General features: G+C 43.7%; 1 protein-coding gene and 1 long non-coding RNA gene across 3 annotated transcripts; both read right to left on the bottom strand.

Moving 5' to 3' along the window:
* Positions 1-7,582: 7,582 nt before the first annotated feature.
* On the bottom strand, positions 7,583-14,291 carry LOC134209506 (uncharacterized). The gene is made up of 3 exons (XM_062685487.1): positions 12,614-14,291; positions 8,640-11,941; positions 7,583-8,590 (listed from the first exon to the last, which is right to left on the bottom strand). Exons 1-3 carry the CDS (start codon positions 14,289-14,291, stop codon positions 7,583-7,585), a joined length of 5,988 nt encoding a protein of 1,995 aa, XP_062541471.1.
* Positions 14,292-20,053: 5,762 nt separating this feature from the next.
* LOC134215788 (uncharacterized) lies at positions 20,054-23,116 on the bottom strand. 2 transcript variants are annotated; one of them, XR_009980310.1, is made up of 4 exons: positions 21,037-23,116; positions 20,876-20,979; positions 20,750-20,817; positions 20,054-20,671 (listed from the first exon to the last, which is right to left on the bottom strand). It is a non-coding gene; the product is annotated as an uncharacterized LOC134215788 (long non-coding RNA). The 2 variants fall into 2 exon arrangements; XR_009980309.1 differs by having other exon boundaries at positions 20,054-20,689; positions 21,037-23,112.
* Between the last annotated feature and the right edge of the window lie 1,403 nt (positions 23,117-24,519).

The raw sequence follows: 24,519 nt of genomic DNA, 5'->3' as shown, positions 1-24,519 counted from the left end.
TTGCATATGGTTTAAACAATCAATTTTCGAAACGTAATAACATATTTTGTAGACCTTCCAGCTGCGTACCTTCTTCGGCAAAGTCTTTCGGCATCTTCCAGGCTATATGCTAAAGTATTGAGTCACGTGATTGATGGTAAATTGAAGCCGCTAAGAGCAAAAATGTTGAAAAGTACGTTTTCCCATACTAATCTACATATAAATTTAAAACGCGATACGGCATGCGAGGTCGCAACCAATCGAGCCCATATTTTGCACAGTTGATTGGGGTCCCAAAACGATTCAGAAAAACCTTGATCTCACTTGATCGGACGAAGTTTGCGTTTTTCCATACAACTGCGCCCCACTCTAATAAATATCCAAGCTTCTAGTGACGAAAAAATCTAGTTTCGTGGCTATAGATTCTGTACTCAAGGACAGTTTGGATGTCCCAAAACCTTCTGACCATGTGGGTATGTTTTTATGTGTGTGTGTATGTACACACATGTGTACAAAATTTTGTAGACATGCTTTTTGGAACTTAGCATTGGCCGAATTACTCGCAACACTCGACGGGGAATCCTGTCTCAATGTTTGCTACTGAAAATTGGCCGGATTGGACAATGGGATCACATGTTATGGCCAAAATACTGTTTTCTCGTCGCTCATGCTCCTAGGTGGGTCTTTCAGTTTTTGCCTTTCTCGTACAACAAAGTTGTACCGAAAGGCTATATGATTGCGTCAAAAAAGAACTTTTGATGGAAGGCCCGGAGACCCATAGTGTTATATACCGATCAACTCAGCTCGACGTACTGAGGTAATGTCTGTATGTGTGTATGTATGTATGTGTGTGTATGTGTACAAATTTTGTAGACACACTTTTTGGAACTTAGCATTATCCGATTTACTCGCAACAAATTGCATGCGACGGGGAATGCGGTCCCATTGTTTGCTATTGAAAATTGGCTCGATCGGACATTGCATTTTGGAATTATTGAAAAATCCCCCCTTGAAAAAAAAATTCAAAACCAAAAAAAAAATTTTTTTTCGAAAATGGTGGCGATGCATTTTAACTAATACAAAACCCAGATCAATCCACCTAGCGTTGGTGGTGCCTTTCTCGCGCATTAAAATAATAAGAAAAACACATAAGAGAGGTCGAAATAGCACTTTAGGGGGAACGATTTTACTTTTTCCATCAATTCATATGCATTTGCGGTCATTTGAATGCATTGCTGCAAACTTAAAAAAAAAATTTTTTTGGTTTTCGTAATTTTTTTTTCCCTTGGCAGAAAAACAATGTTTTTTCAATAACTTTAGAACGCAATGGACGATCGGGCCAATTTTCAATAGGAAACAACTAGAAATAACCGTAATCCGCGTCGACTGCAACTTGTTGCGAGCAAATCGAATAATGCTAAGTACCAAAAAGTGTGTCTCACATTTTTGTACACACACACATACATACACACATACAGACATCACCTCAATTCGTCGAACTGAATCGATTGGTATATAACACTATGGGTCTCCGAGCCTTCTATCAAAAGTTCGGTTTTGGAGTGATCCTATAGCCTTCACGTATACTTTGTATACGAGAAAGGCAAAAACATGCAAAATTATCGAAAACATGTGATCTATTCTCCTAAAGAGCTTTTTTGACCTTTCTAATGTGATTCTTTCAATATATTTTATAATGCACGAGAAAGGCATCATCACTGCTAGGTGGATTAATCTGGTTTTTTTTTTTAAATAGATGTAAAGTTCAACACCGCGATTCAACGTTCTTTGTTTACGTTGACGTTGATTTGCAACGCCGTCGACGTTGAATCTTTGAAATGTTAACGATAACGGCATTAATCGTTGATTAACGTTAACGTACGCAATAACCAAAATCAATCGAAATTATTACTACAGTCCCTTCCCGATTTTGGCAACACGACCGGATTTTAATGTTGCCAAAAACGGGAAAAAAATTTCAAACAAAATTTCAATTTTTTCGTTTGCATGATTGAAGCTAAATACTTAGAAAATGTACTACAAAGTATGTGGAGTGTGTTTAAGTGATGCACGTGCATCATAATTGTGCATTACGTGCACGTGCATTACAAAAATTTGTGGTGATAAAAAAAGTTTTTTTTATGTCTTTATTAGGGAAACTTTCAGCCCGAGGCTGGCTCGTCTCCGGAGGGATAATAAAACGTTTCTATTGTAGTCCATTGAAGTGCTGACTTCAATCTGACATCTCATATAAATTTTAGTCCCCCAAAAATGCTTGTTTTTATCATAATTCACTATATAAATCAAATAGCGATCCGACGGATACAAGTCGGTGTTATTAAGAGTCTGTGCACAATTTTCGCTGACATTATGGAAAAAAATAACGCAAGGCATAAGACGTTCCGTTGTTTTAGAAAATGGTAACGGAAATCTGCATCCTGCACATTGGTCAAGCGTATCCAATGTAGTGTGAGTATGGGTTAACTACACTCGACTCACTAAAACCAAATCCCTTCACACTAGTCGGTCTCCTAGCACTCAACCCAGGAATATTTCAGGCGGCAATGATTGATCCATGAGCACAATTTGCACCTCGCACTAAAAATGACAGTGTGGCCAAGTGGAAGCTGGAAGACCATTTGCGGCATGCCACCTATGACACTCGCCAGAAGTCAACCTACGGACAAAGTGATGCTCGCTACAGGTCATCGCACTCCAGTTCTCCATGCACTACTTTCATTATTATACATTTGAAAAGATGGAAGAATCCTACATCAGACTGAAGAGGGAAGCAAAACAGATAGGATTACCCAACAAACATTGGACGCTGAAGAAGAGCTTGTTTCGTGGCAAATAAGCTTTTTTAGCTAAAAAAAAACTAACTTGTTCACTGTTCAGCTTAAATTGCTTGTTGAATAGTCATTAACACGTTGAAGACGAAGTAGGCTCAAGAGAAGACAACGGCCATGCACCATGAGCTTGTATCAATGGCGACAAAATCAAGCTGGTTGAAGAATTCGTGTATTTCGGCTCACTTCGGATAACGATACCAGCAGACAAATTCGGAGACGCAACGTGGTAGGAAAGCGTTTGGACTCCAAAAAACACTCCGATCGAATAGATTTCGTCGCCGTACCAAACAGACTGCTTCATTAAACCGGTGGCGGTAGTCCTCCTTGGATACGAGATCTGGACAATGCTTGTGGAGGACCAACGCGCACTTGGAGTAAAAATGGATCTCTACAACGATCCGACAGGCACAAGAAGGGGAGGTGTGCAGCGATCAAGGTGGATCGGTCATATGGAAGACGATTTATGGACCCTCCGTAGACTGCATGACTGGTGACGTACAGCAGTGGACGGAGACGACTTTTATGTACCGCAGAGGCCCCTCCGGCCTTAGACTGAATAAATAATAATAAAACCACATGTAACGCATCACTCGCCTATCGAAGCAGCTGAAATCACAATCATGGGAACTTCACAGGAGGTACTGCACTTATGATACTTCGCCATCACAAACAGAACACTCGAGAGCAGGCATTGAAAATGTGAGTGAGCATTGATCTATTGCAATCGTAGCATCCATAGCCAATGAGTGAACTGCCTCGCTCAGATGGATGCCAAACAGCGAGTAGGAGCGATCGTTGCTGTGATAAACAATGAGCAACACCGTCTAACAAGCCATGCCATGGTGAGGTATCCATGTAAGCCACGATTTTCGTATAAGTACCTCGCTTTTCTTTCAAGGTGATATGATAGACGAGAGAAAGTATCAACGCCTCCCATTCTGTGTGCTAGAGTTCCAGACTTATAGAGGTCTTCATTTTTAGAACGATTGAATTGCTTCTTCTATCAGCACACCGTAGCGACGCTCATTATTGTGTTACCAAGTGATTCGTTTCACTCAATAGGCTTCCATTAGTGAGCGTTAAAGATCATTAAACGGTAAATCATCTAACGTCCAATTTCAAAGATCATAGGAAGCTCATAACTTGCCCGGCGGAAGAGCATCAATTTGGCTTAGATTAACCCGATTTTTTCTCATGATCTGATTTTTTTTCAATGCCTGCTTGAGAGCCTTACGATTACATGTTACCAAACTCTCACCATTACTGTTGAACTGTTGGCAAACATGCTGGAATCAAAAGGCTCGTTATGCAACTGACACATCAGGAAACTGGAAAAGCCAACAGTGTTCTGATATTAAGCGCTAGACAAATTTGTATCAATTTTAAACAATAAGACTCTTTAAAATAAATTGGTTGCTTATTATCTATACGGGAATGCAGCAAAAAGACGAATAAAATGAGTTTCTCGGCTGATACTAGAAATCCCAAGTAACAATTTAAGTTTTATTACGCCCTTAAAGACCATAATTCACTCTACAAGAGTGTTATAAAATCAGTATAAAACCAAAATGTTACTAGGGAAGAGACGCATAATGAGCAAAACGACTTAATAGCTATATAGCGCATTTAGAAAATCGAATGTGCTAATCACTAGCAATTAAACCTACTGGGGCTTGCTTGCTCCTGGATCACTCATGTAGTACCGTTTGCATTTGCATTGTGATGTAAACAGTGGGCTTCGCTTAATAGGTGTTGTACTATATTCAACGGTGTGAGTCAGCTTGTCGACGACAAAATCAGTGAGAATGCCAAAAAATACGACATTCTACGGTGGGCTGGTTAGATTAGGGTAGTGTGAATAGGGACATGGAAAACGTGAATAAAAAGAGCAGAAAAGTTTCAATAGAAATTGTTTGCAATGAACGGTGATACGAGTGGTGGTTCATTATTTCAGTGAAAGTGCCCACTATTCGTACAGAGCCCATAATACGCATGTAAACCTTAATGACATTCACTTTTGGTATTGTTTATCCTATTACATATTAATAAAAAGGTTTTAGCTCTAAAATGTAATAATAGACGATTGCACGAGCCAAAAACTCCATATAAAAAAATGTAAACATTGCCCTCATGAAACTTCACTCGCCATTTGAACACGGGTAAAAAAAAATCGGGAAGAAAAAGTTGCCAAAAACGGGTGTTGCCAAAATCGGGGGTAGACAAAAACGAGTGTTGCCAAAATCGGGATGGGACTGTATTAGATTACGTTTTAAGCATGTCCACAGAATTGAAATTCAGCAAATAATAACTATTGGAAAAATCTTAATAAATAAAACCAATTGAAAGGGGCTTTCCGAAGGTGAAAAATCAATATGAAACAACAAGACAAGATTTTCCGTCGAATGCAACTTGTCGCGAGCAAATCGGTTAAGGTTAAGTGCCCGAAAAATGAGTGAGCTTTTTGCACGGGTTTTACGTATAAAAAAATGATTGTGGCCATAACTTTTGAGCTCATAGTGCGATCGGGTCGATTTTCAATAGAAAACAACGGGACAGGAGCAAATCGGTTAAAAATAAGTGCCAATTCGTCGAAGTGAGTCGATCAGTATATATAACACTTTGGGTCTCCGGGCCTTCTATAAAAAGTTTGTTTTTGTTGAATGCAAATTGGTTGAGTGCAAGGGCATTAAACATTATCAAAATTGGAAATACCCAATGCACACACTGACTGTGACGATTGATTGGTCAATTTATCGAGCTGCGTTGATTGGAATATGAGTTATGATCTTACCCAAATTCGTTGATTCGTCTCGATGTAGCAAGGTCGTTTGTTGTTTAAGACCATCAACTATATTTAGCAATAAATCAATCTATTTCAAGGTTTAAACGCGGAGTTTCCGATGACGTTAGAACACATATCAAACAATTCAAGTGATCACACGATCGAACGAGCGTTATAGTGGTGTTTAACGTTAGCTACCCATCTCTCTAAGCCCGCATCTACCTTTGACGCTTGCTACATACCACAAACATTGCAAATCTTTCGGACTTCGAACATAGCATTACTCATCGCTCTTCAGTCGCAGCTCTCAAATTCCTATACATCTTAGGACGCGAACCCAAAGAAAACTTAAACCCAGATTAATCCACCTAGCGGTGACGATGCCTTTCTCGATTACATCCTTTGGTTTTGCCTTAGTGTGATACACATCATAAATAATTGCCTACATTACGGCTCTTGCAAACGCTGTAAGGCAAACAACCAACCAACCGTATATGGTTCAACAACCATTTTCTTCATAACTTTTGAATGCAATGACCGATCGTGATGATATTCAATAGTGATCAACTAGGGTTTGTCCCCCGTCTTGTTGCGAGAAAATCGGTTAAGAATTACTATATGAAAAAGTGGCTAATGTTTTTCGGTTTTCGTGTGCACACACACACCTACACACATACACACGATACGGACAGACATTTGTTCAGCTCGACGAGCTGAGTCGATTGGTATATAACATCATGGGTCTCCGAGACTACTATAAACAGTTCGATTTTCGAGTGAAATGATAGCCTTTCGGTACAACTCTATTGTACGAGAAAGGCAAAAAGAGGGTATATTTTCTTAAGAATGTGAACCCACGTGAGTCGAACCCATGCAAGTGCGTGTGTGATTCTTCCGTAGTCAAGTTACCAGCGACGGATCCCGATGGTCAACCAACCACGTGAGGCTTAAGTCTATCGCGTGTACATACCGCAAACACACCTCCGCCGTGGCGAACGTTTCTCGCGCATAGAAGAGAGAACTAATTATGGAAAAAATATGCAGATTTGATGTGCCGTAAGCGGGGGATTGGTATATGATTTAGGTGAATTTATTAAACATGAATGAATACAAATGATATTTATTGCCTTTCTAATATGTTTTTGTAAAAAGTAGAAAAACGACGTAGACTAGTACATATACTGTTGGAAATTGCCAACACGGGGGAGGTTTCCAAAATAATAACCCCGGAATAAAACGACCGTTGCTTGGGGTTTACGATAAGGAAGGATTATTATTTTCCTGCAATACATTATTGTGGAGTAATTGGTAAATATTATTACTTCACTAGGTATGTCTTAGTCTATGTGTCTGACTTACGTTTAGTCCCTTTATTGTATCGAGTCCAGTCTATCAGTCTGTCTGAACCAGTCTAATGTTGGTTGAATTCAGTTATAGGATTTGCTAATTACTTATGTGCTTGATAATCCATACCCATCGAATCGTACTTTCAACCCGTACGTTTAGTTGATAGGATTTCATTAACAATTTAGGTTAAGATACGATGATGTTCTGCGGTATATATATCTGGTAAGCTACATAATAAGTTAGATAATAAATAGTTCACTTTTACGTTTGCATGTTAAATTACCTCTCATATACTGTGTTTTAGAGCACAAACTAACGAGCGCAAATATATGCTTTTAAAAAATAATAACTATAATACTCTGCCAAATCACATGCAGTTGGATGTAGCTTCTGTATTGTTATTTATCATTATCAACATTATCAATCGTTATCAATCTTTCTCTTATTAATCTGTCCGCCAACTCACCGCTATGACAGATGTGGGATCTGCCACTCCGTAACGTGCCTGTTCAGTTCTACCTATTACCAAAGGGTTTGCTCACTTATAGATACCATGTTCGTAGAGGCGCGCTGGCGTAGATTCGCCAACAGTCCCCCCAGGTACGGTGGCCCTTTGGTCAGCTTACTCCGCTTCGCTCCTCACGTCAAGCACAGCCAACTTAGCTACCGGACGTTCGTAGATACCTGTTGTTGTTCTCACTGTTGCGGATCTTGGTTGTCCATCTCGTCCAGGTCGGGTACAGATGATTCTGCCTTTCGGCCAACAGTTCCGAGGCAGTTTTGGGTCCACAATCACCACCACATCATTCTCTTCTATTGGTTTCGTGTCGGTGAACCACTTGGTGCGGCGGGTTATTTCAGGTAGGTAATCGTTAATCCACCGCTTCCAGAATAGATTGGCCTGAACTTGGGACAGCCGCCAACACTGCCGTAGTGCGGAACCATGGTCATCTATGGTGCAGAGTGGTTTTACTCCGTTCGACGAGCCAAGCAAGAAATGGTTGGGTGTTAGAGCAGGGGCCGAATCATCGTCTACCGGAACGTGGGTCAACGGTCGGGAATTGATAGTGTTTTCTACTTCTGTGAGTAGGTTGCGCAAGACTTCGTCTGTCAATTTTCTCATTGGTAGGATCGCCATTAAATTTTTCTTGACGCTGCCGATTAAGCGTTCCCAACTACCACCCATATGAGGTGAAGCAGGAGGAAGAAACTGCCAGCTTGTATCTGCATCAATAAACTCTCTCATTATCTCGGTTTGCTGGACGGCGACATTTGCTTCTTTCATTTCTCGGTTCGCACCGATGAAATTCGTCCCTCGATCACTGTGGATGGTTCTCGGTTTTCCTCGTCGTGATATGAAGTTTCGTAGCGCCATCACACATGAATCGGTGTTGAGTGAATGAGCGACTTCAATGTGGATTGCGCGGGTCGTGAGGCAGGTGGCCAGCATACCCCAACGCTTTTCTGCTCGGCGACCAATGACAATCTCGTATGGTCCGAAAAAATCAACTCCGACATGGGTGAAGGGGCGTGCGAAAGCACTGAGTCTAGCTGTCGGTAGGTCCGCCATAATCGGCACTCTTGGAACGACTCTTGCAGCGTTGGCAGTTATTTCGGACGTTGGTGAAGGCTGCGCGAAATTGCGGAACACTATATTTCTGTCGAATTTCGTTAATCACGGTCTCATGGTTCAGGTGGTGGAATTTTTGGTGAAAATGTGCAATAATCAACTTGGTGGTAGGGTGGTCACGTGGAAGGATGATTGGATGTTTGGCGTCTTCGGTTGCGTAGTCGCAGTTGGTGATGCGGCCTCGCATTCGTAAAACTCCATTATGGTCCAGCCAAGGTGATTTTTGATGCAGAGGGCTTGTTTTAGGCAACGGTGTTTTGAGTAGCGTTGGCTCATGCTGCGATCGTTGAAGAAGAGTGACTTCGTCGGGATAAGTTTCCAGCTGCGCCTGTCGTAGTAAATAGGCTTCAGCGGAACTCATTTCTGAGCTGGCAAGAGGGCAGCTAATAATGGGCTTCTTCAAACGCTTCAACTTGCAATTGTTGAAAAAACGCTGGACTAACGCAATTACTCGAACTAATCGACTCCAGTTGGAGAAGTTGTTTACTCGTACGATGGAATCAGGTGCGGCGAAGTGTGGCATTGCGCTGGGGCGGAGTTCAAGGTCGGTGGTGTTCAAGTTTCTTGACGAGAGTGGCCAATGATTTTCTGCGAGATAGAGAAATTGTGGGCCGTTGAACCATCTAGCTTGAGGTTCCAGATTTGGAAGTCCTTTCCATTTTGTGCCATCATCCGCAACGTTCAAATCGGTGGGAACGTACCTCCATTCAGTCATCTCCGTCTGCTCTAGAATTTCGCTAACCCGAAACGCTACAAATGGTGAGTAACGGCGGTGGTCTGATCTGATCCAGCACAGGACATCTTGGGAGTCAGACCAGAAGAATCGGCGGGTAATGGGGATCGTGAGGGCTTCGCAAAGTGTTCGAGCCAGGCGAGATCCAATCAATGCTGCTTGAAGCTCCAGTCGGGGAATAGAGAGATATTTCAACGGCGCGACTCTGGTTTTTGCGGCAACTATATTGCATTCCACGACGTCCACATGGTTGAACCGAAGGTAGCATGCGGCCGCTATACCGTTTTCACTAGCATCCACAAACGTGTGGAGCTGTACATCCCCGTGGTGAATACTATTTCTGGCGGCGTAGCACCGTGGTATGCTTATCTTTTCGATTGATGGTAGAACGTTGAGCCAGGTTTGCCATCTTTCGAAAATGGTTTCATCGACTTGATCATCCCAGCCGATGCCCGAACGCCAGACTTCTTGTAGCAGAATTTTCAGGTGCATTAAAAATTGGGCTATAAGCCCAAGCGGATCAAATACGGACATGAGTACACGCAGCATTTGTCGTTTTGTTGGACGGCGTTGGCCCTCCAGTAGCGCTCGGCCATATCGATCCCATCCAACCTTGTAGGTAAAGGTGTCTGCGTTGGTGCACCACCACATACCGAGAACCTTCTCCGTTGCTAGTTCCGGTGAAAGGTCGAGGTTCTTTTCTTCGGTGTTGTTCTCCTCTAAGGCCTCAGCGACGCGCTTGGAGTTGCTGATCCAATTACGGATTTCAAAGCCACCAGCTGCGTGTACCTCCTTCACTTGCAATGCGAGTTCGACAGCTTCTTTCTCTGTTGCCACACTCACCAGCATGTCGTCAACGTAGTGCCGTTTCTGGATCACTTCAACCGCCGCTGGATAATCCCCCTTGAAGCGCTCGGCGTTTAGGTTTTTCACGAACTGGGCGCTGCTAGGGGAGCAACAGGCCCCGAATGTCATCACCTGGAGAACGTATATAGAGAGGGTCCCATCTTCATCATACCAGAGGAACCTCTGGCACTGCTGGTCTTCCGGACGCATGAGCACTTGCAGGAACATTTCGCGCACATCTCCAGTTAGAGCGACCCGGCCTTCACGGAATTGTACCAGTATGGTAAACAGCTCGCTGAGTTGATCCGGTCCTTTGAGTAGCGCGGAATTAAGGGATATTCCGTGGGCTACTGCAGCGGCATCCCACACCATACGGATCTTGCCTGGCTTATTGGCGTTCGTTACCGGAAATATAGGTAGATACCACGTCCGGGGGAAGTTTTTGGAACGTTCTTCATCGGTGACCTTCCTCGCATAGCCCTTTTTTACGAAATCAATTATCTTCTTGTTGAGGGCGTCCGCTAGTTGGAAGTCTTTATCCATTCTTTTCTTGAGGCACTGCAGTCGTCGGAGGGCCATCGGAAAACTGTCCGGCAGCCGAACATTGTCGTAGCGCCACAACAAGCCAGTTTCGTAGCGTTTTCCCTTCAGCACTGTGCGGCCTTCGAGCAGATTCTGCGCTCGCTCTTCTTCTGCTGAGACGAGACGTTTCTTCGGCTGAACAACTCCCAGGCTGTCTACTGCGAAGTATTCCTTCATCATTTTATGTAGGTCCTCGTCCGAAGACGGGCTGCAGGCACAGATGTGAAACACAGAGTGTACTAAATTGGTGGCGTTGTTGTGACTCCCTCCACCACAAATTGTCCAACCTAACCGGGTTTTAACAGCGATCGGCTCGTGCAGCGCACCCTCGCGGCTCTTTTTAACAAGGCTGAGGTGCTGATCCTTCATTCCGATGAGAATTCTTGGCCGGACATCTTGGTAGGAGGTGATCGGAAGACCTTTGAGATGTTGATATAGCTCAGACAACTCTTCGACATTGAGAGACTGTGTCGGAAGGAGTAATTCAGCAACTGTGCGTACCCCTTGCATGGTGTACATCTTGGAGTCGTGTTTTGAACCTATCTCAAGCTTGACATTCTTTGAGTCGTCCTCTCGACGCTTCGCTCCTCCAGTCCAAAGCAAGCATAGCGGGGCCGCATCTCCCTCAAGTTGCAGCTCATCCGCCAGTTCCTTGTCGAGCAAGGTGAGCTCGGACCCGTTGTCCAGGAAGGCGAATGTTTCAATTGATCGGTGTTTACCGTGCAGCACTACGGGTAGGTAGCGGAACAACACCTGACTAGTGGTAATCCGATGGGCATGGCATCCGTGCTCGCCCAAGTTCGGAGCTGGTATAGGTTCTTGACGCTGGATCGGCGATAATTTGCTTGTGTCGGTCGATAAAGTATTCAACGGCAGCGATGTGTTCTTCTGGTCATTATGCAGCAATTCGTGATGCTTCAACTCGCAGCCATTCTTCCCACACAATTTGGCTTGACATCCACCCTTATGTTGGCGTAGACACCGGCGACAGAGCCCTAGATCTCGAACCGTCGCCCAGCGAGAATCGCGAGAGAACTCCAGGAAACGTGTGCATTTGGTGATCGATTTGCAGCTTCCTTTGCAAACTAGGCAGCTATCGGCTGCAGTTTTCACGTTGGATAGCGCTGCGAAGCGATGGCCTTTTGATACTTCCTGGGTGTGAGCATTGACGAAGGAGTTGCTCTTCTTGGCTGTGCGTGAGTCGTTACGCAGAGTTTTGGATTCGAGTGTGGTGTTCGGAATGGTAACAGCGCTAGCAGCTTCTGCTAGAGCAGAGGTTCCCAAACTTTTGGATATGCGACCCACCTAGCAGAATTCGATATTGCTTGCGACCCACCAGGTACCAATTGCATAGATTTTGTGAAATTAGATAAAAATGAGTTTGCGTTAGATTGGACAAATTATAATAAATTGCTTTATATCCCATCATTGTATTTGTTAGAAATTCGTCAATTTTTGGATTGGATGTGGATTGGATTTGAAATTTATTCAGATTGGATTTGAATTGGATTTCGATTTGATTAAGATTGGATTTGGATTGGATTTGAATTAGATTTGGTTTGGATTTGAATTAGATTTGGATTGGATTTTAAATAGATTTGGATTTGATTTAGATCGGATTCGAATTGGATTAGGATTGGTTTTGGATTGGGTTCGGGGCATACATTTGAATTGTCTAGGACTTCTTTCTACTTGCCCAAATATCGTATAACAAAAAAAGGCTGTTTAATCATTAGTTAGATCCTAATTCAAAATATGGAATAGATTTGTGGGACAAAATAGTAACAAAATTATGAATTAAAATTTGTCTTTCGCGACCCACCACTGAACAGCCCACGACCCCCCTGGGGGTCGCGACCCACAGTTTGGGAATCTCTGTGCTAGAGAGTAGAGCCAGCTGCTGTAAGACGGTAAATTGACCGTAGGTAGCGATAATCGGTACTGCGCCCAATTTAACTTGATCGATGGTGGAAGTTTGTTGACGAGTTGGTGAAGGAAGGTCATATTGTAGAAGTATTCTTCCAATCCACATGCGTCGACGGTTGCGCAGAAGTTTTCAACGCTGACGGCAAAATCTACGATGGCTTCTAATTTGTCCTCCCTCAATGCGGGAAGGGAGTTGATTTTAGACATCATGGAATGGACGATCACCTCCGGTTGCCCAAATAACATTTTGAGCGTCGACATAACCCCGCTGACGTTCGATGGATGTAGCAGCCGGCTTTTGACTGCTTCATGCGCTCGACCCTTCAAGCTTCGCTGCAAGCGGACGATATTTTCCTCTTTGGTGAATCCACACAGAGCGGTGGTGCTGTTGAAGGTAGATAGGAACAGAGGCCACTCTTCTGGATTTCCAGAAAAGGTTGGAAGATCCTTTGAAATTGCTTGTCGGGCGGCCAACTGCTGGCGTGAGATCGAATACGGTTCAGCTACTTCCTCTTGATCTTGATTGTAGAGTTGGTGGCCTTGCAACGTAGATGAATGAGGATGATTTTGCTGATGAACCGAATGCCGGTTCGAGACTGGGACAAATCGTTGATACTCCGGAACCGCTGAGTTACGTGAGAACCGATGCAACGGATCTACTTCCGAGCTGTGGACGATGGTAGGTGCAGCCACTCTACCTGAATAAGGCAACTGTGCCATGGAAACCCGTCGCGAAGGTTCAACCCTTGGGATGGGTTGATACTGTTCCTGTAACGGAGCTTGACTTGTTGTGCCGAGAGCTAACTGTTGCATTCCGGCACTCAAAGCCGGAGGATCTACGTTGTAGCTCAGCATGGACTCCGGTGCTGGGAATGGATCAGGGGGATTAGGCTCTGGTAGCGATGAGCGAGTACTACCAATCCGTGCAACTGCTGGGTTCCATAGTTGCATTTTACCAGCGTGCATGGTCGGTTCGATCTGGCTCTCAACATTGGAGGCGATGGGCACACCGCGGGCCGCGTTCGTAGATGCGATCCAGTTCTGCGTTCTGCTCATTGATCCATTCTTAGACGAGCCATTTTCACTCATAGCTTGCTCCAACAGTTGATATTTCTGCTCCAGGAATGCCCTTTCCTTTTTAGCTTCCTCCGCTGCGATTGCTCGTTGTCGCTCTGCTTCACACCGCTCGACGTTCCGCATGTCCTCCAGCATTTGAAGCTTTAGCTTAGCGAGAGCTTGTGAAGATCGACTTGAAGACACCGATGAGGCCTTGGTTCCGTTTCGAGACGGAGACACAATCCACTGCAGCGAAGTGACGAACGGTGTTTGATCTGCTCCCTTGGGTTGGTTTGACTCGTTGGCGGCAAGCGATAAACCTAGTTGACTAGCTGTTATCTCAGGTCGCTGCGGCTGATGTCGTTGCTGTGGATGCTGCTGGTTCGATTTGGACGATGGACCACCTCGTTGCTGAAGAAAAGCCGCAGTAGAACTGGTTTCCTGGACACCTTTCGCAGATTCGCATTTGGCACAACTCCAGGGAAAATTCTCTATCTGCTGCGTGACTCCTACACACTGGAAGTGATGCCATTTAGAACACACGTCGCATTGCACCATTTCGGCTGAATCCAGTCCACGACACACCTGGCATGTTCTTCCGGGATGAGACTCCTCCGGATCAGCCGTGACCACCACTTGCACACCACCATTTGCACCTAGATTTGCACTTTTTACCTCACCAACCACTCTTCCCGACCGTAGGGTTCGACTTGACATGACCGATTCGGATTTGACGCGAAATTCGTTTTCGTATATAAACGAAAATAATAAATTGTTGGAAATTGCCAACACGGGGGAGTTTTCCAAAATAATAACCCCGGAATAAAACGACCGTTGCTTGGGGTTTACGGTAAGGGGATTATTATTTTCCTGCAATACATTATTGTGGAGTAATTGGTAAATATTATTACTTCACTAGGTATGTCTTAGTCTATGTGTCTGACTTACGTTTAGTCCCTTTATTGTATCGAGTCCAGTCTATCAGTCTGTCTGAACCAGTCTAATGTTGGTTGAATTCAGTTATAGGATTTGCTAATTACTTATGTGCTTGATAATCCATACCCATCGAATCGTACTTTCAACCCGTACGTTTAGTTGATAGGATTTCATTAACAATTTAGGTTAAGATACGATGATGTTCTGCGGTATATATATCTGGTAAGCTACATAATAAGTTAGATAATAAATAGTTCACTTTTACGTTTGCATGTTAAATTACCTCTCTTATACTGTGTTTTAGATCACAAACTAACGAGCGCAAATATATGCTTTTTAAAAAAATAATAACTATAATACTCTGCCAAATCACATGCAGTTGGATGTAGCTTCTGTATTGTTATTTATCATTATCAACATTATCAATCGTTATCAATCTTTCTCTTATTAATCTGTCCGCCAACTCACCGCTATGACAGATGTGGGATCTGCCACTCCGTAACGTGCCTGTTCAGTTCTACCTATTACCAAAGGGTTTGCTCACTTATAGATACCATGTTCGTAGAGGCGCGCAGGCGTAGATTCGCCAACATATACAATATATGTACGTGTTTTTTCTTAATACTATAAATACGTTATTATAATGTATAAAAATTAAAACAGATTAGTTAGGTACTGTATAACTTTGCAATGTAATGTAATTTTTAGATGTGTTGGTTTCTGTGCTCCACCCCAGTCAACATTTTGGTACCTATATCTCTTGATATTGGTTATTATATAAGAACCAACTTAATCGTATATAATGCACAGATTGGCTATATACGTACCAAAGTGGAGGCGATATAGGTACAAATTTTTTTCCGACATCATGAGAATAGTATTACGATGATACATAAAACATGAAAAATAAAAAAAATCTTACCAGCACCAAGTCTCGAACATGCGATCTTTGGATTTGCAGGCGGATACTTTACCACTGCACCATACTGCACATCTTGAACTGATGTGGATTTTTGTCCAACATAAATTACACAATTTATATCTTTACAACTGCTTGAAACTTCAACAAGCCGTTTGGGCTGAAGTGGTTTCGATTGTATTACGATTCACATAGGCATTCATTCGCACTCATATAAGATATTGCAAGGAGTATAAGTCATTACGAGTTTTTATTCACACAATTACGATTGATTTTCACTACGGTAAATATTATCGTATACGATGCATTCAATACAACATCCTTTGACAATAATCTGACAAAGTTTGATATACAATGCGATTCAGATTTTTGATGGACACAAATGCGACTTTATTTGCTGTTTGTTATACGATATGTGGTTTTTTGGGACGTCTTCTTGTACATATCTTGTACCATTCTCGCAACATACCCTATTCATCGTACCCTGCCAGATTTAGCTACCTTCTGGATACTGGGTTCGCCGTAGAGTTAGGCAAGCTCGTGCAGTATATTAAAATGTACTGTCTTGAACTGTAAATCTGTGTTGCAGATGTGACAAAGTAATTTCCTATTTTCCGGGTAGGTACTGATCACCCGAAAACCCAGAAAAAAATTGTTACGTAATTAGTGTACGGCACCTTACTGCGATCTATAGTATCATCGAACAGGTCATTCAAGAAAACATGCCGACCGTCTAAGCAGCTCTATTAATCCTGGTGGCCCCCACCAGTACACCTCTGGAACCTTCATAACGAAGAAAATTTATTTCCAGACATATGGAGGGTGTACATTAGTCTTTTACTATTTTCACAAAATTGTGATAATAAACACCGTGTGATAGCATAAACACTTACTCAAAAAAATGTGTATTGGAGTTAGGGCTACAGCTTGGTTTTTTTAAATTATATTTCAATTTCACTTGCCAGTACAATAATTCTCCACTTCCTTCTAAGAAACAAGATTTCAAGACCGTCCTGCCAAAGCCCGGAAAAAATAGAAGGAAGCTGGAAACTTCAGATATTCCTTCTAACTCTAACATTGAAAATAATTCTCCTATCGATGGAAGATGGAAGCAATGCACTCTCCAAAAGTCGAGATCTTCGCTGCGCGCCACGCCGTCTCGTACCTCCCGGATCGGAAACAAACACCATTTTTGCTGGGTTGCTTTCCGGCATTCGTACAACATGCCCTGCCCATCGTACCCTTCCAGCTTTAGCCACACACCGTCTTCTTGCACACCGCCAAAGATGGTCCTAAGCACCCATCTCTCGAATACTCCGAGTGCTTGCAAGTCATTCTTGAGCATTATCCATGTTTCATGTCCGTAGAGGACTACCGGTCTTATCAGCGTTCTGTACATGCCACATTTGGTGCGGGAAGAATCTTTTTTGACCGCAGTTTCTTCTGGATCCCGTAGGGCCGTCTTTAACAGATGATGTGCCTTCGCATTTCACAACTAACATTATTATCAGCCGTTAGCAAGTCTATCGTTTATCGTAACACTGCTAACCCAGGCGGGCCTTGTCGCGCTCGGTTCCGCCCACAAGCTTGTATTTTGTCTTCGATGCATTCACCACCAGTCCAACTTTTGTTGCTTCACGTTTCAGGCGGGTGTACAGTTCTGCCACCTTTGTAAATGTTTGGCCGACAATGTCCATGTCATCCGCGAAACAAATAAATTGACTGGATCCGTTGATAATCTCACCCCGGCTGTTACACCCGGCTCTCCACATGACACATTCTAGCTCAATATTGAACAACAGGCACGAAAGTCTATCACCTTGTCTTAGTCCCCGGCGCCTTTCGAACGAACTGGAATGTTCGCCCGAAAACTTCACACAGTTTTGCACACCATCCACCGAAGCTTTGATTAGGCTGGTAAGCTTCCCAGGGAAGCTGTTCTCGTCCATAATTTTCCATAACTCTATGCGGTCTATACTGTCGTATGCCGCCTTGAAATTAATTAACAGATGGTGCGTTGGGACCTGGTATAAAGATCTGGACCGTTGTCTTCGGCCGTCAACGAAGCCGGCTTGATAACTTCCCACGAACTCATTCGCTAATGGTGACAGACAACGGAAGATTATTTGGGATATTACTTTGTAGGCGGCATTAACCCTTTTGTTACCGACAAAAAAACACCCTTACGTTACCGACAGGGTACCCGGGTACCCACGGATTTAAAATGATCATAACATTGTCAGTTTTTCACCGATTTTGACGATTTTGGTTGCTATGGATACAGGAACTTACCTGCTATTCGATACATGTTACATAGAACCGATTCGGATTACCTTTTTTTATTATCAGACTAAGGCCGGAGTGGCCTGTGCTGCACATAAAAGTCTTCTCCATTCAGCTCGGTCCATGGCTGCACTTCGCCAACCACGCAGTCTGCGGAGGGTCCGCAAATCGTCCTACACCTGATCGATCCACCTTACACGCTGTGCACCTCGTCTTCATGTTCCCGTCGTATCGTTGTCGAGAAACATTTTCAACGGATTACTGTCCGACATTCTGACTACGTGCCCGGCCCACCGCAGTCTTCCGATTTTCGCGTTGTGAACGATGGATGGTTCTCCCAACAGCTGATACAATTCGTAGTTCATTCGCCTCCTCGACGTACCGTCCGCCATCTGCACCCCACCATAGATGGTACGCAACACTTTCCTTTAACAAAACTCCCAGTGCGCGTTGGTCCTCCACGAGCATCGTCCAGGTCTCGTGTCCGTAGAGAACTACCGGTCTTATAAGCGTTTTGTAGATAGTCAGTTTGGTACGGCGGCGAACTCTATTCGATCGGAGCGTCTTACGGAGTCCAAGTACGTACGATTTCTAGCCACTATGCGCCTCCGAATTTCTCTGCTGGTATCGTTATCGGCGGTCACCAGTGAGCCCAAGTACACGAATTCTTCAACCACCTCGATTTCGTCACCACCGATAGAAACTCGTGGTGGGTGGCTTACATTGACCTCTCTTGAGCCTCTTCCTATCATGTACTTCGTCTTCGACGTGTTGATGACTAGTTCAATCCGTTTAGCTTCGCTTTTCAGTCTGATGTAGGCTTCCTCCATCATCTCAAAGTTACGTGCCATGATATCAATGTCGTCGGCGACACCTCACTTGTCATTCGACCTAATAACCATTCGGCCTAATGACCCAACATCAGTCCCATCTTCTTGGAAAAACATGTTTCCGGAAATATTCCAAGAATTTTGATGCCAGAGTGTCTTCTAAATGAGTTTGTGGCCACTAAAGGCCTTTCGGGAACCTGTTCCAGGATGACTGTTCCGGTTGATATCCATCCTATGGTTTCAACTTTATGGATAATATATTTCCGAAACAATTCCAAGAATGTTGATACCCATATTGCCAGGGTTTCTTCCAAATGAATTTATGGTCACTTTAGGCCCTCCGGGAACCTGTTCCAGAATGACCATTCCGGTTGGTATCTATCCTATGGTCTCAACTACATGGAAAACATGTTTCCGGAACAATTCCAAGAATTTTGATACCCATATTGCCAGGGTTTCTTCTAAATGAGTTTGTGGCCACTAAAGGCCTTTCGGGAACCTGTTCCAGGATGACTGTTCCAGTTGATATCCATCCTATGGTTTCAACTTTATGGATAATATATTTCCGAAACAATTCCAAGAATTTTGATACCCATATTGCCAGGGTTTCCAGGTTTCCTATTCCAGGATGACCGTTCCGATTGATATCCATCTCATGGTCTCAACTACATTGAAAACATGTTTCAGGAACAATTCCAAGAATTTTGATACCCATATTGCCAGGGTTTCTTCATAATGAATTTGCGGCCACTATAGGCCCCACGGGAACCTATTCCGGGATGTCCGATCCAAGTTCATAGGATCAGATGGTCCTAATACGTTGGGAAGTCATAATCCTCGAATTTTCTATGAAACTGGTAACACAGGATACAAGAAATCATCATTTCTCGGGTACTTATTCAAAAGGACGTATGTGATTTTGTAAACAAAGATTCAAACGTCGATTTGTCCAATATGATGGCACTCCTACGCAAACCATCGCCACAGACAGGTAGGAGAAGCCTTCGGCTACCTGTTGGTGGTGTTGGTTTGCGTGGGAGTGCCATCAGATTGGACAAATCGACGTTTGAATCTTTGTTTACAAAATCACATACGTCCTTTTGAATAAGTACCCGAGATTTGGAGTCTATAAGATCAACTTCTCCATTTTTTGAGACATGGTATAGCAAATCCGGAACTTGTTGCTCGCTCATAATCAAATAATTATCATCGAAAGGGTCCAGCTTTACATCGGAAGAATTGAACAATGATACGAAATATTTGATAGACTGAAGATACCACCAAGGACAATATCCATACAATAGTCAAAACGGATTTGATTTACATTTTGTATTTTCACATCATCTATCTCTTACATACTAGTCCTACCTTGATCTGGCATTTTCTCAAGCGAACGTCTTCGCTGCCTTACCCTTACCCGTCACCGTCTATGACGTTCTTCGAGAGCGCGATGCGCCAACGCACTTATCCTCGCTGTTAACCTGCTCGCACACACACAATCTTACTTTATGCACGGTTCACTCTTCTTTCCGTATCCAATCTCAATGTCGCCACACACTGCTGCTGCCTCTGCGACCAAAACCTTTCCCAGCCAACTGCACTTTCACCATTCCATAGCCACTGCCTCTGCACTATCCTTTCCGAACCAGCTGTCCTTTCACAATTCCATAGCCACTGCCTCTGCACTATCCTTCCCAAACAATTGCCTTTCCGCTTTCCAATTAACTTTCTTATCGCTCACGTAAACAAACTGCGTTTAGCGCGCCCGTTTAGATCACTTTCGTCACGCACACAGGGGCAAACATGCACTTCGCATTTACATAGCCGACGGGCGGCTTGCCAGCACTGCTTCCAATTGGAATTCTTCTACTGGAACCGAAACGTGGTGCGTGTCTGTGACGTGTCGAATCGTCCGTTGATGTGTTGGTGGTCGGTTGGATTGCACACGGTTGGGTTGCACACTCGGCTCACTGCAATGAAAAAAGGCCCTAAATAGGGTGCCTGGATGAGCATGATTGCAAACATCTTCGTTTTCGGGTATTTGTTACCTCCGTTGAGGGCCTTCTGCACTCCGTTCCAAGGTGCGCTTCCCGCTGTGTTTCACCAATCCCTGCAGCTGTTGATAGAGGTTATAGATTAGCCTCCGAAGAATACCGTTTTAGGCCATATATTACCTGCTGTTCTACTGCACGTGGTGACCTTCGGACACAGAGCTGCGAATCGGTGGTTTAGCGATGGCGTTCTATTGCGTGAATTGCCACACGTGTTGTTTTTAACACTATGGAAATTGCCGTATTAGTAAAGGTTTGCATGAAGTGGCTCTGATATAATTTACCTGTGATGTTAAGATCTTGGTAGACTATTTTACATGCACAGGCTTATGCTATTTGGCAAAACTCGCTCGTTCTGTTCCACCAACACGTGTTGTGACGAGCCACACTGTCGTCGACCACTACAGCACACTACAACGGGACGAATGAATAGCTGATGTTCGATGTGGGAAAGTTTTAACACGAAGTGGTTTTCTCCTTGTTGGCTGGCCTGAGTTGCTGTTTCCTGGATTGTAGGGTTGTGTGTTGCGAGAGGTGATACTCGGGTACGAGGATCGTTTAGCAGTTCAGGCTTTATTATTATGTTTATCCTTCACACTATATAACAGCTTTATAACGTAATACAACGTTTGGATTGGCGCAACGAAATTTTTGTGAATGAGCCGGGCAGCGGGGCATTCACAAAAATTTCGTAAACTTTGCTTTACGATCTTGACTTAATGCTACTGATATTGACTTCAGCTTAATTTAGATTCAACAAAACATTTCCTTGGTTGGACCTTGAATCTAAGAGTTATAGTTTGATAGCAAAAACTAAACCTTATATCTAACTCAAGAAGAATGCTTGCCTTCACTTCCTTGTCGTGACAAAATTTGCAAGAGCTATTGCTAATCTATAGTAACCACTACAGAGATAATATCCTAACAAACTAGTGCTTAAGGACTATTATGTCATTTGCAAATGATTTTCTGAAGTGATTTTAAGTGTGTGAGTAGGAATAGTATGGTATTGTGGTAGAGTTTCGTATCATTTATATTCGAAAGCGCAATTTTCTGAATGCGCGACGATCAGAGCGCGCGATTGATGGAAAGCGCTAGCTTATTGTTCGTGTGAACTTGAGCGTATAACAGTCAATCGCGTATGAGTGAGTCAATGAGTTCATTTTTTAGGTTTGGGTGTTGCATTGAGCTTTTTGGTTGTTACTTCTGGAACTGTTAGCTGCTGGTTTACTGTGGTCTTATTTGCCGACTGTGAATGACGAGGTTTCAATTATGATGTGGGGCCTTCTAGTCAATCTGCGTGTTTTCGTTTTGCAACTGGTGCATTTTTGTCGGCAGCGAATGGTGTGCTGCTTGCATAGCTGGGTTTAGTCCTCCATGCCGAATTCAGCAAGGAGGGGCGATTTTTCGTCGATTCGCGAACGGCTGACGTGTCGTGAGTTGCACACTGTACAGTCATTAGAGATGTTTTGAAGTCTGGGTGATCTGCGTGTGCTGGTCCTGTTCTTGTCCTCCCGTGTTGCATGGAGCATGTCCCATTTCTTGCAACGACGGCGATCTAGCTGGCGAATCCCACAGTTGTCAAGACTAATGTTTTCTCCAATGCTGCGTGGTTTGTGTGTAGATCCGCAAAGCGTATTTTTAGAACGTTATGTTCATCGTTTACTACTAAGTAGTGTACATAGCTTGAGGAACTGCGAGTCTCAATCCGGTTTTATGTCCTTGGCGTGATAGATGCCTTTTGCTGACGTCTTCACATCTTCTAGTAAGTAATTATTCTGGCCTCTAATCTCTCTTACGTAGCATGGGATGAACTTAGGACCCAACTTTTTTGTTCGGGCTTCTGCAGCTGATGAAGGTGTGAAGGATCGTCTCCAAACGAGGTCTCCAAGAGCGAAATTCGTAGTTCGTGTTCGAAGATCATATCGTTGTTTGCTCCTGGCGTGTGAGGATTTGATTCGCTGGACAATAAATGATCGGATATTATCTATCGTGCTCAGGCGCGATTCTTGATTTTGTGCTGCTGCTGCAGGGGCATTCAAATCAGCGCAAGGGTATTGATCGGTGAATAGAACATGTTCGCGTCCAAAGTTGGCGAAGTATGGACTACATCCTAACGTTTCATGCTTGGCGGTGTTGATTGCACAGATTACCTGTTGGAGATTTTGATCCCATTCTCGTTGATCGTCATCCAACAATGTCCTCACACAAGTGATGAGGGTTCTATTCGTTCTTTCCGTCGGGTTGCACATTGGAGTGTAAAATGCTGTTCTCATGTGCTGAATGTTATATCTTCGTAGTAATGAGCGGAATATGTGCGATAGAAATTGTGAACCGTTGTCCGTAATGATGATGCGCGGGGTTGAAAAGCGCAAAAACACGTATTTCTCCAGGAATGATACCATTTGCTTAGCATTTGCGGTACGGTATGGTTCCGCGATGACAAATTTCGTGACCCAGTCGACCATTACCAACAACACGGTGTTACCGCTCTTTGATTTTACCATCGGTCCAACCCAATCTATTGATAGAAGTTCCCAAGGGTGTCGTGCAGGTTTAACCCCTCCCATGGTCGGAGTTAATACGGTATTAGGCGCTTTACTTGCTTTACAAATTTCACAAGCTCGGACATAGCGTTTCACGTCAATAGCCATTTTAGGCCAATAGAAGTCTAGCTGAATCTTGTTGAGAGTTCTTTCATGTCCCAGATGTGCCGCTGTTGGTAAATCATGAAATCTCCTAAGCAAGTCTTGTCGTTGACCAGCCGCGACTACCTCCTTCCATCTATGTGTTCGCATCCCCTTCTCGTCCTTGACCTGACAATTCTTGAAAAGCTTTCCGTCGAGAACCTTGAAGTCAGGGTACTTGTCTGATTCTCGCCGAACCTTCTGTAGCAAGTCTAAGTACCAGGGATCTGTCATCGCTGTTGCCGTATCCGTTACGATATTCACGTAGCCGATCCTGCTTAGACAATCCGGAACCACATTGCATGACCCTTTCCGATATTTAATATCGAAAGAGAATGCGTTCAATCGGAGTATCCATCTTGCCATCAATGGTGTGGGGTTTTTCATTGTTTTCAAATACGTTAGACTGGAATGATCACAAAACACTACAAATCTGCTTCCTTCAACGTAGCCTCTATAATGTTCAATAGCCCGAATTACAGCGAGACATTCCCTTTCGGTAACGGAATATTTTCTTTCCGCCGGGGATAACTTCTGGGAAAAATATGCAATTACCCGTTCATCGCCATCTTCTCCCTGCGTCAATACCGCACCAATCGCAACATCACTGGCATCGCAGGAAATGGAAAACTGCTTCGTGTAGTCTGGCGTGTTAAGAACCGGAGCTGTGCAGAGAAGTTGTTTCAAAGTGTTGAACGCCACCTCACATTTTTCTGTCCAGACAAATTTGGTCTTAGTTTTAGTTAGTTCCGTCAAAGGAGTGGCAATTTTGGAAAAGTCCTTGATAAATCTTCTATACCACCCACACATTCCTAGGAACCGCTGGATCTCTTTCTTGGATGCGGGTGTGGGAAAACTGCTGACCGCTTCCGTCTTCTCCTTGTCCACATTCCAGCCTCTTTCGTCGAGTACATATCCCAGGTATTTGATGCTTCGCCGGCAGAAGATCGATTTTTGAGAGTTGATTGTCAATCCTGCGTTTCTGAGTCTCCGGGAGACCTCTTTTAGTGTTTGGATATGATCCTCGAATGTGTCCGTGGCTACGATCAGGTCATCTAGGTACACAAACACTTTTGGCTC

This window comes from Armigeres subalbatus, chromosome 2, assembly GCF_024139115.2.
Source record: "Armigeres subalbatus isolate Guangzhou_Male chromosome 2, GZ_Asu_2, whole genome shotgun sequence".
Lineage (NCBI taxonomy): Eukaryota > Metazoa > Arthropoda > Insecta > Diptera > Culicidae > Armigeres > Armigeres subalbatus.
This window is presented reverse-complemented; position numbering and strand designations above follow the sequence as displayed.